Genomic DNA, 16,368 nt, shown 5'->3' with positions numbered 1-16,368 from the left:
GCATGCCACTGGCTGCAGGGCTATTGGGCTGCTTTGGCTGCCTGAGGCTAGGGTTTGCTGAATGTGAACTCACTGCAGGTTAGACAGTGCGGGTTGTGACTAATTTTGTATCCTAGCAAGGCCTTTGTATTCTATTCAGGGCCTTATACCGTGCCCATGGTCAGGGTAGCAGAGTGCCTTCCAGCAAGGCATGCAATCCATCACACTGCTTTCTGAAAAGACATGGTCTTTTTCAGTTCTGCACATTGCAAGACTACTACAGAAGTGACAGGACTAGCATGTCACCTTTAACTTCAGAGAAGCTGTATCTTCTTACTTCCCTCAGGCCAGGCCCCATTGGCTTCTACCAGACCAGTTTGTGGGGTCGAGGGTCTAGATGTCACCTGCTTTAGATCACCCCCCTCCCCCATTCAATGCCAGCTCTGTAGAATATCCACCATGGATATTTTACAGAGCTAGCATTCTAGATCCAGAGCACTCGAGCTTGTGGGTGAATCATTGTGCCAGTTTTCCCTTTACTCACAGCCACTCTGTGACGTTGACACTGCGTTGTCCGGAGCGACACACTGTTTGTTTGTTTTAAGTACTCTCCCATCCACGGAAAAGGGATGAGGGCTGGCGGTGAAGTCCCTGTGCCAGTTTAGGATTAAATGCTGCTGCTCTGGTGACTTAGCCCACACCTGACCTGAAAGCTGCAACATGGAGTCTGTGCAGGTGAAGTTGAGCTCTGCTGGGAGGCAAGGAAGAAAAGAGATTCTGGTTCAGTTTGGATGGGCTGCCTTTTTCCTCCCCACCCCCATAAATCAGCAAAATTCTATCTCAGTTCAAAAATTCATGAGATTTCACCACCATCAAATCCAAACCAGTGTGCTGCAAACGCAAATCCTGGCCCCCAGCTCCATCAGGGCACTACCTCCCATCAGCCCATCTCAGATTTCATTCTGGAGAGGTGCTAGGCCAGGCCATAATCAGGTTCCCATTCCGAGCTCAATTTTAAGCCCTCTCTGCTTGGTTCAATGTAGAAAGGCCAATAGGGATACAGCTTGATAAACAGACATGGATAGAAAGTAGCTTCCAAGTTACCAGCTTTACAAAATAAAATATGAGCAATTCACTTCCTAAAAAGCAATAGTTCTTACGTGTCTCCAGAGCTGGTGTGGCCTACCTGTTCAGATGTGACAAGTAACTGAGTGCCTCTGTTAAGGGGAGGCCCAGTCCCTGAAGCCTTCACGGGGACTGATTTCCAGAAAGTGCTGAGCACCTACCATCTGGAAATTAGGCCCCTTTAAGATGTTTCAAGGAGGGCACCCAAAGTGATTTTTCTTCTGAACATTTAGGCCTTTGAATTTATTTCATGAACTCCTCAATGGGATAGAGTCTATAGGACCATTTCTGCTCATGTATGATGCTTGTTTAGGGAGTCATTCAACACAGATTTTTGAATGCCCCCTCTCCTGGTTACATTGCATTAACATTCACCACAGTTTTGATGAGCTTTACCATGCACGGAACTCTGGGCTGACACTCCAAGAGGGGGTTGTACCAAAAAATTGGCTTCAGGTTGATGCTTTGGCCAAATCCCAGCCAAAGTTCAGAGAAGGCATTTGGCAAAAGCCTGATATCAAAATACCTGTTCCAGGCTAACCAGCTAGGAGCAGGAGTGTTTCCCAAGGCACAAGTAGCAGTGCTTTACTGCTATTAGAGTTGGTGGGAGCTGGCCACAAATGGCAGGTCACTTTGCAGACCTCCTGCGAGGTGCTGGTACTCTCCCTGCGCTTCCTGCGGCATGGCAGGAAGGAAGGAGACTAGTTTTCCCCATCCTCCCTGCAGCACTGGCCATTTCTCGGTTATGAGAAACTCACATCAGATACTCCTCCTCCCTCATGTTCCTCTCCCTAATGGTAGATCCTGCCTCTTGCCACTTCCTTTGCCACCTACCTCCTGTTGGTCAGACCCTCCTAATGTGTCACACTCAGGAATTCCCTCAGACTGCCAATGCAAGAGGCCTCTAAGTGAAGCATGTGGTTTGGGAAGGGACCATTTCCTTTATCACCAATGGCTGCCCGTTCATCGCTCTCCACACACCAGGAACATAAAAGTGCCGCATCCTCCTTATTTCAGTAAGAGTATGTCGGCTGGGCTGCACTGGGGTTGGGAACAGGGGAAGGGCAATATGAGGTGGATTTTGGTAAAGGTGGTTGGGTTTGGTACTGACCGTGTAGATAGAACTGGGAGACACCGCAGGTACAGTTTTCCTCTATGGATTTCGTTAATACCTTCTCTATGCTGTCAAGCACCCTCTCAGGGTTTGGGGTCCACATAGAGCAATCTAGGGGAGGAAGGGGAGATGTTATTAAAATGAAGCTGGCCCTGGCCATTAGTCTACAGCCATACAACCCTGAAAGCATCCCATCTTCATAGAATCATACAGAATCAGGGTTGGAAGGGACCTCAGGAGGTCATCTAGTCCAACCCCCTGCTCAAAGCAGGACCAATCCCCAATTTTTGCCCCAGATCCCTAAATGGCCCCCCTCAAGGATTGAGCTCACAACTCTCAGTTTAGCAGGCCAATGCTCAAACCACTGAGCTATCTCCTACCCCACTGATCTCATCCTTGGGCCGGGTTGGGGCTGGTTACTACTTGGATGGGAGGTCCTGGAACTAGCCACAGTTAGAGGGTGAAGAGGACAAAATGGCAGAGCAGTTGTGAGGGGATTCCACCCTCCTCGTATTGGCCTGAGTTTGTCCATGGCGTTTATGGATCCACTGAATTCAGGGACTGGGATGAGAGTTGGATTTTCTACAGGCCAGACATAGCAGAGATGTTGATGTGGATTTACAGTCGCGTGTCACCACAAATGGCTGGGCTCATGCCAAGATTCATAAGGAGCTTCACTCCCTTTCCCCTAGGAGGTTTCTAATTTATAGGAATATCTGATATTTCTGCCTGTATGTGGGCCTCTTTTCTGGTTTTCCATAGACTTGTACGCCAGCTTTACCGAATTCTCCCTAACCCCATGGTAACCTAGGTGCTAGTGGCAATGAAACAAGACAAGACAAGGGGATTAGAACTCCAGTCCCAAGCTTCCTAGCCTGGAAATACTGCACAAGATAGGGGAAGGGGAAAGCCGTGCTCCCCAATGGGCTGATGGACTGAGGCAGCTGTCTGACCACAGCCAGGGGGAAGCAGTTCCACCCATTCCCCAAGCAGGCTCTGGCTAAGACTCTGCTGAAATAATGGATTATTTGGCCGGGTGAGAGGCACCACAATGAGCCAGAGACATGGAAATCCATTGAACATAGTCCAGTTCCTGACAAGTCTCTTGCAGCAGAGCTGTAGGACACTCTCCTATGCGCTGTCGCCAACCTCTGAGGGGTTAGGGTTACGTCAAACACTTTGTTCCTGTTGCAGCAGTTAGACCTGCTGAGCTGGGACAGGGTGGTTTGCTTTTGGTGCCCCTGACTATACCCCAGTTATCACTAGAGAGACATGACGGGGGATTTCCTGTCATTGCTGAAAAGCAAATGGCCTTTCCACAGAGTGCTGATTAGAGAGGTGCCTGGAATTAAATACCTTGCCCTGCCTATCAACACCACCCCACCAGTGACAGGACTGACACTCCCAGGGGCCAAGTGGCATGGGGCCCCATCACCAGCATGAACCCCCACCTCATCTCTTAGTGCATCACAGTCCATGCTGGCACGGTGCACTAATCATAGAAAATTAGAACATTAGGGTTGGAAGAGGCCTCAGGAGGTCATCTAGTCCAATCCCTTCCTGATCAAAGCAGGAGCAACCCCAGCTAAATCCCAGCCAGGGCTTTGTCAAGCCAGGCCTTAAAAACCTCTAAGGATGGAGATTTCACCACCTCCCTAGGTAACCCATTCCAGTGCTTCACTTCCCTCCTAGTGAAATAGTGTTTCCTAATAGCCAACCTAGACCTCCCCCACTGCAACTTGAGACCATTGCTTCTTGTTCTGTCATCTGTCACCACTGATGATAACCTAGCTCCATCCTCTTTGGAACCCCCTTTCAGGTAGTTGAAGGCTGCTATCAAATCCCCCCCTCACTCTTCATAGAATCATAGAATATCAGGGTTGGAAGGGACCTCAGGAGGTCATCTAGTCCAACCCCCTGCTCAAAGCAGGACCGATCCCCAGTTAAATCATCCCAGCCAGGGCTTTGTCAAGCCTGACCTTAAAAACTTCTAAGGAAGGAGATTCCACCACCTCCCCAGGTAATGCATTCCAGTGTTTCATTACCCTCCCACTGAAAAAGTCTTTCCCAATATCCAACCTAAATCTCCCCCACTGCAACTTGAGACTATCAAATCCCCCTCCTTCTTCTCTTCTGCAGACTAAATAACCCTAGTTCCCTCAGCCTCTCCTCGTAAATCATGTGCCCCAGCCCCCTAATCATTTTGTTGACCTCCGCTGGACTCTCTCAATTTGTCCACATCCCTTCTGTAGTGGGGGGACCAAAACTGGATGCAATACTCCAGGTGTGGCCTCACCAGTGCTGAATAGAGGGGAATAATCACTTCCCTCGATCTGCTGGGAATGCTCTTACTAATACAGCCCAATATGCCGTTGGCCTTCTTGGCAACAAGGGCACACTGCTAACTCATATCCAGCTTCTCATCCACTGTAATCCCCAGGTCCTTTTCTGCAGAACTGCTGCTTAGCCAGTCGGTTCCCCAGCCTGTAGCGGTGCATGGGATTCTTCCTTCCTAAGTGCAGGACTCTGCATTTGTCCTTGTTGAACCTCATCAGATTTCTTTTGGCCCAATCTTCCAATTTGTCTAGGTTGCTCTGGACCCTATCCCTACTCTCCAGTGTTTCTACCTCTCCCCCCAGCTTAGTGTCATCTGTGAACTTGCTGAGGGTGCAATTAATCCCATCATCCAGATCATTAATAAAGATATTGACTAAAACTGGCCCCAGGGGCACTCCGCTTGATATCAGTTGTCAACTAGACATCGAGCCATTGATCACTACCCATTGAGCCCGACAATCTAGGCAGCTTTCTATCCACCTTATAGTCCATTCATCCAATTCATACTTCTTTAACTTTCTGGCAAGAATACTGTGGGAGACATTATCAAAAGCTTTGCTAAAGTCAAGATATATCACATCCACCGTTTTCCCCATATCCACAGAGCCAGTTATCTCATCATAGAAGGCAATCAGGTTGTTCAGGCATGACTTGCCCTTGGTGAATCCATGTTGACTGTTCCTGATCACCTTCCTCTCCTCCAAGTGCTTCAAATGGATTCCTTGAGGACCTGCTGCATGATTTTGCTGGGGACTGAAGTGAGGCTGACCAGTCTGTAGTTCCCTGGGTTCTCTTTCTTCCCTTTTTAAAATATGGACACTATATTTGCCTTTTTCCAATCATCCAGGACCTCCCCTGATCACCACGAATTTTCAGAGATAAAGGCCAATGGCTCTGCAATCAGATCAGCCAACTCCCTCAGCACCCTTGGATGCATTAGCGCTGGACCCATGGACTTGTGCATGTCCAGCTTTTCTAAATAGTCCTTAACCTGTTCTTTCACCACTGAGGGTTGCTCACCTCGTCCCCATACTGTGTTGCCCAGTGCAGCAGTCTGGGAGCTGACCTTGTCTGTGAAGACCAAGGCAAAAAAAGCATTGAGTACTTCACCTTTTTCCACATCATCTGTCACTATGTTGCCTCCCCCATTCAGTGAGGGTCCCACACTTTCCCTGACCACCTTCTTGTTGCTAACATACCTGTAGAAACCCTTCTTGTTACCCTTCACATCCCTTGTTAGTCCATTCATGCTAATGCATTCATTCTCCACACCGTCTGGTCCATATCAGGAGGGACACTCAGCAAAAGTATTTCCCCTCAAATCAGTCCAGGCCTCTCCCCAACCCCACACCACATGAGATGATAGCTCCTCTTACTGGGTGTCAGCAGGCACATGTCAAGATCCACAGCAAATGACTTCAGGGGGCAGCTGTTCTCCCAGCCAGGTGTAGGGTCTGAGATGGCATACGCCAGCGCAGCACTCACATCACAGCAGGAGCAGCGGCTCAGAGACACTGGCCTGTCCCGAAGAGAAATGAGTCAAGTCTCACTAATATAGCATTTCAAGGGCTTCTTTAAGACACTCAAGCCACAGCCTCCCCTTCAGAATTCCAGCTTCTGCCAATGAGGGAGGCTCATCCAAGATGGCGGATGGCTTGCTAGGATAGGCATGTTTGTGGAAGGTGTTTTAATCAGCTTTTGCAGGTGTCCCAGAGACAGGATTAACTAATTGCTTTGACCCTGATGGGGAACAGAATATTTGAGAGTCTCTGGCCATAGGGAAGGCTATTTGGCTTTTGACAGCTTGATTCTGGTTGGAAGTGAGGTAACAACCCCAATATGGCCAACCTCCAGTGTTAAAAAATAATGAGATTATTCAAAAAACACCTTCATTTTGGAGTGATCATTTGCTGTCTGGAGTGTTTTCTGAGCCTTTAGGGGTCAACTGTTTCTCTACACCCCCCAGGACTAGAAACTTTTACACACTCTCACATTCATGCTCACCCCCACTCAGAGACTCAGAACAAAACTGCAAGGCTTGGCAACATTGCATGTCTATTCTCCCCAGGATGAAAAAGAATGTTTTTCTACCACAAAGAGAAGCAGTGCAAGCCAGATATTATTGTCAGGAAGTCAACCAGATAACTAAGTTACAAACAAGTGCCTCAGAAAGGCCTGGCAGGCTGATGGCCAGTGGCTCAGACACACCCTTCAAGAGGCAGAGGACTTCAGTGCCACTTTTCTAAAGCATCTCCTTTTTCCTTGACAAATACATAAGCAGCAAAGCATTTCAATGAACAAGAAGTGGGAGTTTACCCACTTTTTGGCTGAAATTTAAGAACTACTTCAATGGGTTTGGGAAGAGCCAAAGCTGATAATTATTTTCTGAGTTTTACAATGATTTGTGTTCTTCCATATGATGCAACAAATATCCCTTATGAAAAAAAAAAACTACAACATTTTAAAATCAAGAATAGGATACTTGTGTATAAAATTCTAAGCCCAGTCTATAGAATTCTATAGCAGAGATGAGATTCTATAGAAATTACTCTTAAAGATAGAAAATTTTACTTAATTACTAAATAATCCTATTGGTTTCTTTTCTATTAAGTTTTAGAGAACTTGTTCATCAGGGGTTGATGTTTGAGAATCATTTTACTTTACTTTCATTTCTTTAACAGTTTGCTTTCCATTATTATTTGCTATATCATAAGTGCAGTTTGAGCATGGTCGAGACTTATGGCTTCATTCTGCTTTGAATCAGTATATATATGACTTCATTCTCATCATGTTTTTTTATTCTAAGGGAGGAAAGACATCAGGTTACACCTGGTAGAGCATTATTGTTCCTTATACTACATTCTCCATTGTATCATCCTGTTCAGTTCTACAATTCTCATTACTTTCCTGTTTGGAGGGTATTAAGGTAGAATGCTCAAGGCTCTTGCAGCTCCATCTTCTGCCAGCCGGAGCCTCCAGGCACAGAAAACCTGGAGACTTTTAAAATGGAAGGCTCATAACATGTTTGAAGCCAGAAAATACGTCACCTCTCCTCCGCACAGGGCACAAAGTGCGATGGGCCGAGGCGGTTCAGCTGTCCTTTGCCTGTGCTAGATTCCCATGTGTACACCACAGCATCCACCAGGTTCTCTAGATTCACCATCATGTCAACAGGAATTCTTGCTTGACGGCTGTTGTACACTGCCACAGCGCTGGAGCCACGTCTAACAGATGGGGCATTCCTGATAAATGGCAATTGCTGATCTGAAAACAGTGGGGGATAAACTGGTGAGCAAAAGGACACTTTAGGCAGAGCAAAGTGACAAGCCAAGAGCAAGGAGAAGCAGATTTCATTGATGCCTCCCTGTTATGTCTCATGGCATATACACAGAGAAGTCAGATAAAACCATTAATACTCTTGCTAGAAGGTTGCAACGTAAGAACATAAGAATGCCCATACTGGGTTAGACCAAAGGTCCATCCAGCCCAGTATCCTGTCTACCGACAGTGGCCAATGCCAGGTGCCCCAGAGGGAGTGAACCTAACAGGTAATGATCAAGTGATCTCTCTCCTGCCATCCATCTCCACCCTCTGACAAACAGAGGCTAGGGACATCATTCCTTACACATCCTGGCTAATAGCCATTAATGGACTTAACCTCCATGAATTTATCCAGTTCTCTTTTAAACCCTGTTATAGCCCTAGTCTTCACAACCTCCTCAGGCAAGGAGTTCCACAGGTTGACTGTGCGCTGAGTGAAGAAGAACTTCCTTTTATTTGTTTTAAACCTGCTACCCATTAATTTCATTTGGTGGCCCCTAGTTCTTATATTATGGGAACATGTAAATAACTTTTCCTTATTCACTTTCTCCACACCACTCAAGATTTTATATACCTCTATCATATCCCCCCTTAGTCTTCTCTTTTCCAAGCCGAAAAGTCCTAGTGTCTTTAATCTCTCCTCAGATGGGACCGTTCCAAACCCCTACTTATTTTAGTTGCTCTTTTCTGAACCTTTTCTAATGCCAGTATATCTTTTTTGAGATGAGGGCACCACATCTGTACACAGTATTCAAGATGTGGCCGCACCATGGATTTATATAAGGGCAATAAGATATTCTCCATCTTATTCTCTATCCCTTTTTTAATGATTCCTAACATCCTGTTGGCTTTTTTGACCGACGCTGCACACTGCGTGGACGTCTTCAGAGAACTATCCACGATGACTCCAAGATCTTTCTCCTGATTAGTTGTAGCTAAATTAGCCGCCATCATATTGTATTTATAATTGGGATTATTTTTTCCAATTTGCATTACTTTACATTTATCCACATTAAATTTAATTTGCCATTTTATAGCCCAATCACTTATTTTTGTGAGATCTTTTTGAAGTTCTTTACAGTCTGCTTTGATCTTAACTATCTTGAGCAGTTTAGTATCATCTGAAAACTTTGCCACCTCACTGTTTACCCCTTTCTCCAGATCATTTTAGGTTGAATAGGATTGGTCCTAGGGCTGACCCTTGGAGAACACCACTAGTTACTGCTCCCCATTCTGAAAATTTACCATTTCTTCCTACCCTTTGTTCCCTGTCTTTTAACCAGTTCTCAATCCATGAAAGAATCTTCCCTCTTATCCCATGACAACTTAATTTATGTAAGAGCCTTTGGTGAGGGACCTTGTCAAAGGCTTTCTGGAAATCTAAGTACACTATGTCCACTGGATCCCCCTTGTCCCCATGTTTGTTGACCCCCTCAAAGAACTCTAATAGATTAGTAAGACATGATCTCCCTTTACAAAAAATCTCCCTTTTTGCGCAACAATTTATGTTCTTCTATGTGTCTGACAATTTTATTCTTTACCATTGTTTCAACTAATTTGCCCGGTACTGACGTTAGACTTACCGGTCTGTAATTGCCAGGATCACCTCTAGAGCCCTCCTTAAATATTGGCGTTACATTAGCTATCTTCCAGTCACTGGGTACAGTAGCTGATTTAAAGGACAGGTTACAAACCATAGTTAATAGTTCCGCAATTTCACCTTTGAGTTCTTTCAGAACTCTTGGGTGAATGCCATCTGGTCCCGGTGACATGTTACTGTTAAGTTTCTCAATTAATTCCAAAACCTCCTCCAGTGTCACTTCAATCTGTGACAATTTCTGAGATTTGTCACCTACAAAAGACGGCTCAGGTTTGGGAATCTCCTTAACATCCTCAGCCATGAAGACTGAAGCAAAGAATTCATTTAGTTTCTCTGCAATGACTTTATCATCTTTAAATGCTCCTTTTGTATCTCAATCGTCCAGGGGCCCCATTGGTTGTTTAGCAGGCTTTCTGCTTCTGATGTACTTAAAAAACATTTTATTACCTTTTGAGTTTTTGGCTAGCTGTTCTTCAAACTCCTTTTTCGCTTTTCTTATTACATTTTTAGATTTAATTTGGCAGTGTTTATGCTCCTTTCTATTAACCTCACTCAGATTTGACTTCCACTTTTTAAAAGATACCTTTTTGTCTCTCACTGCTTCTTTTACATGGTTGTTAAGCCATGGTGGCTCTTTTTTAGTTCTTTTACTGTGTTTTTTTAATTTGGGGTATACATTTAAGTTGAGCCTCTATTATGGTGTCTTTGAAAAGCGTCCATGCAGCTTGCAGGGATTTCACTCTAGTCGCTGTACCTTTTAATTTCTGTTTAACTAACCTCCTCATTTTTGCATAGTTCCCCTTTCTGAAATTAAATGCCACAGTGTTGGGCTGCTGAGGTGTTCTTCCCACCACAGGAATGTTAAATGTTATTATATTATGGTCACTATTTCCAAGCAGTCCTGTTATAGTTACCCCTTGGACCAGATCCTGTGCTCCACTCAGGACTAGATCGAGAGTTGCCTCTCCCCTTGTGGGTTCCTGTACCAGCTGCTCCAAGAAGCAGTCATTCAAAGTATCAAGAAATTTTGTCTCTGCATTTCATCCTGAGGTGACATGTATCCAGTCAATATGAGGATAATTGAAATCCCCCACTATTATTGAGTTTTTTATTTTGATTGCTTCTCTGATCTCCCTTAGCGTTTCATCGTCACTATCACTGTCCTGGTCAGGTGGTCGATAATAGATCCCTACTGTTATATTCTTATTAGAGCATGGAATTACCATCCATAGAGATTCTATGGAACATGTGGATTTATTTAAGATTTTTATTTGATTCTACATTTTCTTGTACACATAGTGCCACTCCCTCTCCCCCCCCAAGCATGACCTGTTCTGTCCTTCCGATATATTTTGTACCCCAGAATGATTGTGTCCCATTGATTGTCCTCACTCCACCAGGTTTCTGTGATGCCTATTATACCAATATCCTCCTTTAACACGAGGCACTCTAGTTCACCCATCTTATTATTTAGACTTCTAGCATTTGTGTACAAGCACTTTAAAAACTTGTCACTGTTTATTTGTCTGCCCTTTTCTGATGTATCAGATTCTTTATGTGAATGTTTCTCGTCTGATCTGGCCCATACTTTGTTCTCTTTCATCCTCTCCTCCTGACTAAAACCTAGCTTCCAGAGCAATCGGATTTCCCCATCTCTTAGTTTAAAACCTGCTCTGCAACCTTTTTAATGTTAAGTGCCAGCCGTCTGGATCCACTTTGGTGTAGGTGGAGCCCATCCTTCCTGTAGAGGCTCACCTATCCTAAAAGTTTCCCCAGTTCCTAATAAATCTAAACCCCTCCTCCCTACACCATCGTCTCATCCACGCAGTGAGACTCTGAAGCTCTGCCTGCCGACCTGGCCCTGCACGTGGAACTGGTAGCATTTCTGAGAATACCACCAGAGAGGTCCTGGATTTCAGTCTCTTTCCTAGCAGCCTAAATTTGGCCTCCAGGACGTCTCTCCTACCCTTGGTACCTACATGTACCATGACCACCGGCTTCTCCCCAGCTCTACACATAGGTCTATCTAGATGCCTCGAGAGATCCACAACCTTCACACCAGGCAGGCAAGTCACAATACGGTTCTCCCGATCATCACAAACTCAGCTATCTATGGCACCTTAGAGACTAACAAATTTATTTGAGCATAAGCTTTCATGAGCTACAGCTGAGATATAAACACTACTGACATGGGCAATATTGGAACTAGCACCCTGCAGATCCAAGGCTTCATAGCCCATTACCCATCCCCCCAACGCTGAAGCCACTCAGTCTCCAGCCATCTGCCTCCCAAAAAGTTGCCTTCTGGACTTCACCCACAGAAGAAAACCCAACTCTAGACTCAGTGTGGGAGTGAAGGAAGCACCTGTATGCAGTACTCTATTGTCAGCCTTACCAGGCCTGGGCGGTCCTGACGGTGCAATCACAAATAGGCCCGTGGTCCCGAATGTGCCCCGTAGTGGGATGCTGGCATATGCTTTGCCATCCTGCCCAGAGAAGAACACCAGGGTGTATCCTCCCAGGGTGGCTCCAGGTTTCCCCTTCAGCTCAATGAACTGGTAGGAGGCGGTGCTGTTGGTCATGCTCAGCTCGTTGATTAGAAAGGAGGGGGCGGTGGGAGATGGTGCTGAGGAGTTGGCGCAGGCATTCTCCCCGAATGGTGTTATTGTAGTCACCTTGCAGAGACAGAGACACCAGGCTGTGAGGGAAGGAGGGATCCTTTCTATCCTCTTTTGTTTAGGTGGCGGCACCTCTCTTCACAGCATTGGATTTCTCCAGTCCCATACAACTGCAATCTGACTCCCCACCTGCAATGGGACCCTGCAGCACAGGTATGTCCTATGCTCAAGAAATGGATGGCTTTACTTTCAAGCTTGAAGGCAGCAGCTCCTCCCCACAATCTTCTTTCAGGTACCCCTATTTGAGATCTCTCACAACCACCACCAGATGCCCCATTGTCTCTCCCCCAGTTGCACTGCTGGGTCTGCACATGTCCTTTGGACAAGTGTCCTTCCACAGTATCATTTCCTTTCCCAACCATCAGAGGTCACTATTTCGCTCATATCTCCTCTCCATGCCACATAGTCCCCTCCCTTTGTACTAAGTCTGCTTGGAATAGGAGGCTTGAATGTCTCTCCACAAATCCCTCAATAACTACAGATGGCAGTGTCCAAGGACCTTGTGCTGTTGGCTAGCGCGATTCCTTCCAGCTGCTGTGAACATTCTACCTGCTTCAAGAACATGTTTGACTTTTAGGCCTGCCCAGTCCTCTGCTTGAAAGACCCTTGTAAACATCAGCAAGGGAAAAGAAAATCCTTACAAAGCTTTATCAAAGGAATCTGATAAAAACTTGGTGTGTGCTGCTTAAAGGGGTGTGTGCTGCTTAAAGGGGTCTCTGTCAGAAACTAGAAATTTTAAAATTAAGAGGGATTAAAAAGAAAGGCACCAAATTCAACCAATTCCAGTTGAGCATGTCCCTTTAAATGTTTCCTTCAATTGAAAGGAAGTTGGGTGCAATGGATGGTAAATTTTGTACTGCACTTTGGACAATATGCACCAGAGAGGCTGGAACATGAAAGGTGACCTGGTGTCCGATTTTCCAAGAGGAGAAGATGCCTTGTGCGTTTGGGACCCAGTTCAGAGGGGTAGTCCAGGATTTCTCAGGGTCAGAACTTTAGAACCCAAGTTTTCTTCTCATTTATGGTCAGCTGAGGAATCACTTTTACTCATTAAGATCCTCAGCACCATGGAGGCTGAGACTGTGCTTGTTTATTGGCAACATCTCAGTTTTTGGCAGTAATTTAGCTGCTTAGTCTGAAGCCCTTTGTTTGGATAAGGTGTAGTGTGGAGCCATCACATGGTTAGTAGAGGGAATAGGAGTGTGAGTGAGAGATAGTCTAACCCAGAGGGCACAAACAATAGACACAAGTGTCTATGAAGACCCAGCCATATGTCAGCTTGATAGGCTGATTAGAACACAGCTAAGACCCACCCAGTGGAGACCAAACAGCTCCTGTCCCCTACCTGGAAGCTGCTGTGGACTCTGGGGCTCTGGCTGTTACACCGGCTCAGAGACTCATCCTGACTGCTGTGGGAGTCATCTTCATACAGGATATTCTGCCCTGGGGTCAGTACTTTGAGCAGCTTATCTGCCCTGTCAGACGCCCGGGACTTATAGACCACTGCATCCACCAGACCTGCCTCAGTCACAGCCATGCCCACGCTGTAGATGAACGTGGTACTGTGGTAGAGGGCCACAGCATCCCCCCCATTCTGGATGGTGTTCGGAGGCAGAACAATCACTGGACTTGGGGTCACCAATGCACTCCCCACCAGGAAGTAGCCCTGCTCATTAGTACAGTAGCCCGTCAGGTTCACCACCCTGTAGGCCTGGTTGTTTTTGCCGTTATAAAGGACCAGCCAATAACCACGGAGGTCAAAATGTGTCTGCCCAGTGTAGAGCAGCTCGATGTACTCCATATCCTCCTGGCCTCCCGGATTGTCTGGATTCACCTCATTGATGAGCAGCTCGGCTGCGTGGGAAGGTGGCTCACTGGTCCCCTCTGATGAGGCACCTTTAAGAGTGAAAAAATACCATCACCCTAGACTTGGCTTGCATTTTGCTTCCTGCAGCTAGATAGGGTACAGCACTGTATGGACAATCCCATTAGACACCACCAGGTACCTGTTCATGCTGCACCTGGGCTGGGCAAGGGTAGGTAGTGCCTCTAATTTGCTTTGAAGACACAGAGACAAATTAAGAGGGGAGTCTGTGGACAGAGAGAATCTAGGCTGATATGATGACAGTGCTATGTAAGAGCTAGGTGTCATCATCACCAGCACATCTCTTCTCTCTGACTCTTATGTGTTTCTGTTGAGGTAGCCCTCTGGAACCCTCCCAGGGCTCAGGGCCCCACTGCATTAGGCACCGTACAAACAAGGAACAGAAGACAGTCCCTGCATTACTGCAGCCTAGATTCCCCTACTCATCCACCCATGAGGCATACTACCCCTTGTACAAGATGTTAGCCCACCAACTCCAAGTTAGGGTAACTCAAGCACCAAGGCACTACAGGAGTATCGCTAAATCCTTCCTCTGGCTCCTTGTGGTACACCAACAGCAATTCCCTCACTTGTTAGTAAGTGGGTGTGAATACATTCAAGGCACACATGGCCCCTGGGTTTGGCCTATAAAGAATGAAGTGCCACGTAGTCTCCTCTATGAAATGCTCCAGCACACCCCAAAGAGACATCAGCATTCCCTGCCCACCCTTAGCCTCATCAACCAACAGCACTAGGGCATGTCAGTTTAGCCAAGGCAACAAGATATAATGGGGGTAGTAACTGGATGGAGAGGGGCAGAATTAGGGCAATGTCACACACTTCGCACTCAACTAGCATGGAAAGGAATCCCTCTGAAGGAGCTAGAGATGCATGTCCGACTTCAGATGTCCGCTTTTCCCTGATCAGAATGACAACAGGTACCTGGAGGAGATGCCGTGACATTAGCATGTTTGACACAGGCCTTTTCCACTGTGGCATTCCAGCTGCTGAAACTTGCTGCCCTGGGGCTCTCCAGGAAGCTGGTGAAGGCTTGTACCAGGCTGCTCAGCTGCTCAGCTGATTTGGCAATCAGGAGCATGGTGAATACAAGCTCTGTGCCCCGGCATGTTGTTACAGGATCTGAAGAGGAAAGCAGAGAGGTGCATTGGCTTCACGACAGCCACCCCTTCTCTAGAAGCGACCCACAGCTTGTCAGTACATCTTCTACCACCCCACCTCCCACTCCCATCCAGGGCAGTGGTAGAATTTAGCCACAGAATTTGAAGTGATGCAAGCATCCAATGGGCTTCACAGCCCTTCCACCAGCCTGGAGGTGTATTCTATGATTGAACCCACATGGAACACCCAGACATAGTCTGCACCCTTTTGTCACCACCCCCTTCTTTGTATTTCAGTCTCTGACAGCTGCCCAACAGCAGCCAGGTTTGGACCCTCAGCAGGGTCTAACCATGGCAAGCTGAATGCAACTTCTCCTTGTCTATGCTGATGGTGGAGTTGTGGTCAGCATCATAGCTCAGTGGTTTAAGCATTGGCCTGCTAAATCCAGGGATTGTGAGTTCAATCCCTGAGGGCGCCATTTAGGGATCGGGGGCAAAAATTGGGCATTTGGTCCTGCTTAGAGCAGGGGGTTGGACTAGATGACCTCCTGAGGTCCCTTCCAACCCTGATATTCTATGAATCATGAAATCATATCAGCTGGCTCAGCTCTCCATGGTTCTGTTCTACTGCAACAACAGGCTGGTCTGAATGTTCACTACAAAGAGGTAAGCTCAGTGGGACCTCTGCTGCCACACAGTTTAACTTGGGCAGAGCCATAACATGGTCCCCAGTGCACATCAAAGAGGAAGCCTTAGAAAGAAAGCCTAGTCTCTAGTGATTACAGTCCTGTATTACAGGACTGAGTTCATCTCCCTACTGTAGCGTCTGTATACTGGGTGGTTAAGGGGGCCAATGCATTGGGACGTTCTCTCTCTAGTGAACTGGATGCAAATCTAACTGGGGACCTGGGTTTAGCCAGGTTACATTAGAAAGGCCCACCACACAAGTCTGAATGACAGTAAAGGCTCAGGGATGGAATAGCAGAGGCAGCTGCAGGTCAGGACTAAAATGCATTAGCAGAGCTATGTATGGGACTACTGCTCAGCACCTGTCTGTCTGTACCATACGTGGCCCTAGCCAGCACCAGTCGTTGCCACAAGCAGCAAGTTCACCCATGCTCAAAAATAAAATAGTTAGGCTTCATCATAGAAGGTGGAAATCCATTAATAAAGCCAGGTGTAGCACATTGGCAGAGAGTGAGCCCTAGCCAATGTGGATCTGAGACACCTCT

General features: G+C 46.5%; 2 protein-coding genes across 8 annotated transcripts in view; one reads left to right on the top strand and one right to left on the bottom strand.

The window, feature by feature from the left end:
• LOC140918467 (uncharacterized) overlaps positions 1-16,368 on the bottom strand; it is a 36,150-nt gene that overhangs the window by 2,403 nt on the left and 17,379 nt on the right. For 4 of the 6 annotated variants that reach the window (XM_073362925.1, XM_073362927.1, XM_073362928.1 and 1 more), the window contains 7 exons: positions 14,961-15,158; positions 13,500-14,050; positions 11,872-12,151; positions 7,603-7,819; positions 5,932-6,074; positions 2,216-2,329; positions 524-730 (listed from right to left, as the gene is read on the bottom strand). In XM_073362925.1, the coding sequence (XP_073219026.1) occupies positions 524-730; positions 2,216-2,329; positions 5,932-6,074; positions 7,603-7,819; positions 11,872-12,151; positions 13,500-14,050; positions 14,961-15,158 (1,710 nt within the window). The remainder of the gene's footprint in view (positions 1-523; positions 731-2,215; positions 2,330-5,931; positions 6,075-7,602; positions 7,820-11,871; positions 12,152-13,499; positions 14,051-14,960; positions 15,159-16,368) is intronic. The other 2 variants (XM_073362931.1, XM_073362929.1) reach the window with 2 other exon arrangements.
• Positions 1-16,368, top strand: part of LOC140918468 (uncharacterized) — an 80,704-nt gene that overhangs the window by 52,415 nt on the left and 11,921 nt on the right. The window lies entirely within an intron of this gene.

The sequence above is a fragment of the Lepidochelys kempii genome, chromosome 10 (genome assembly GCF_965140265.1).
Source record: "Lepidochelys kempii isolate rLepKem1 chromosome 10, rLepKem1.hap2, whole genome shotgun sequence".
NCBI lineage: Eukaryota > Metazoa > Chordata > Testudines > Cheloniidae > Lepidochelys > Lepidochelys kempii.
Note: the sequence above shows the minus strand (reverse complement) of the source record. Positions and strands in the feature narration are given on the sequence as shown.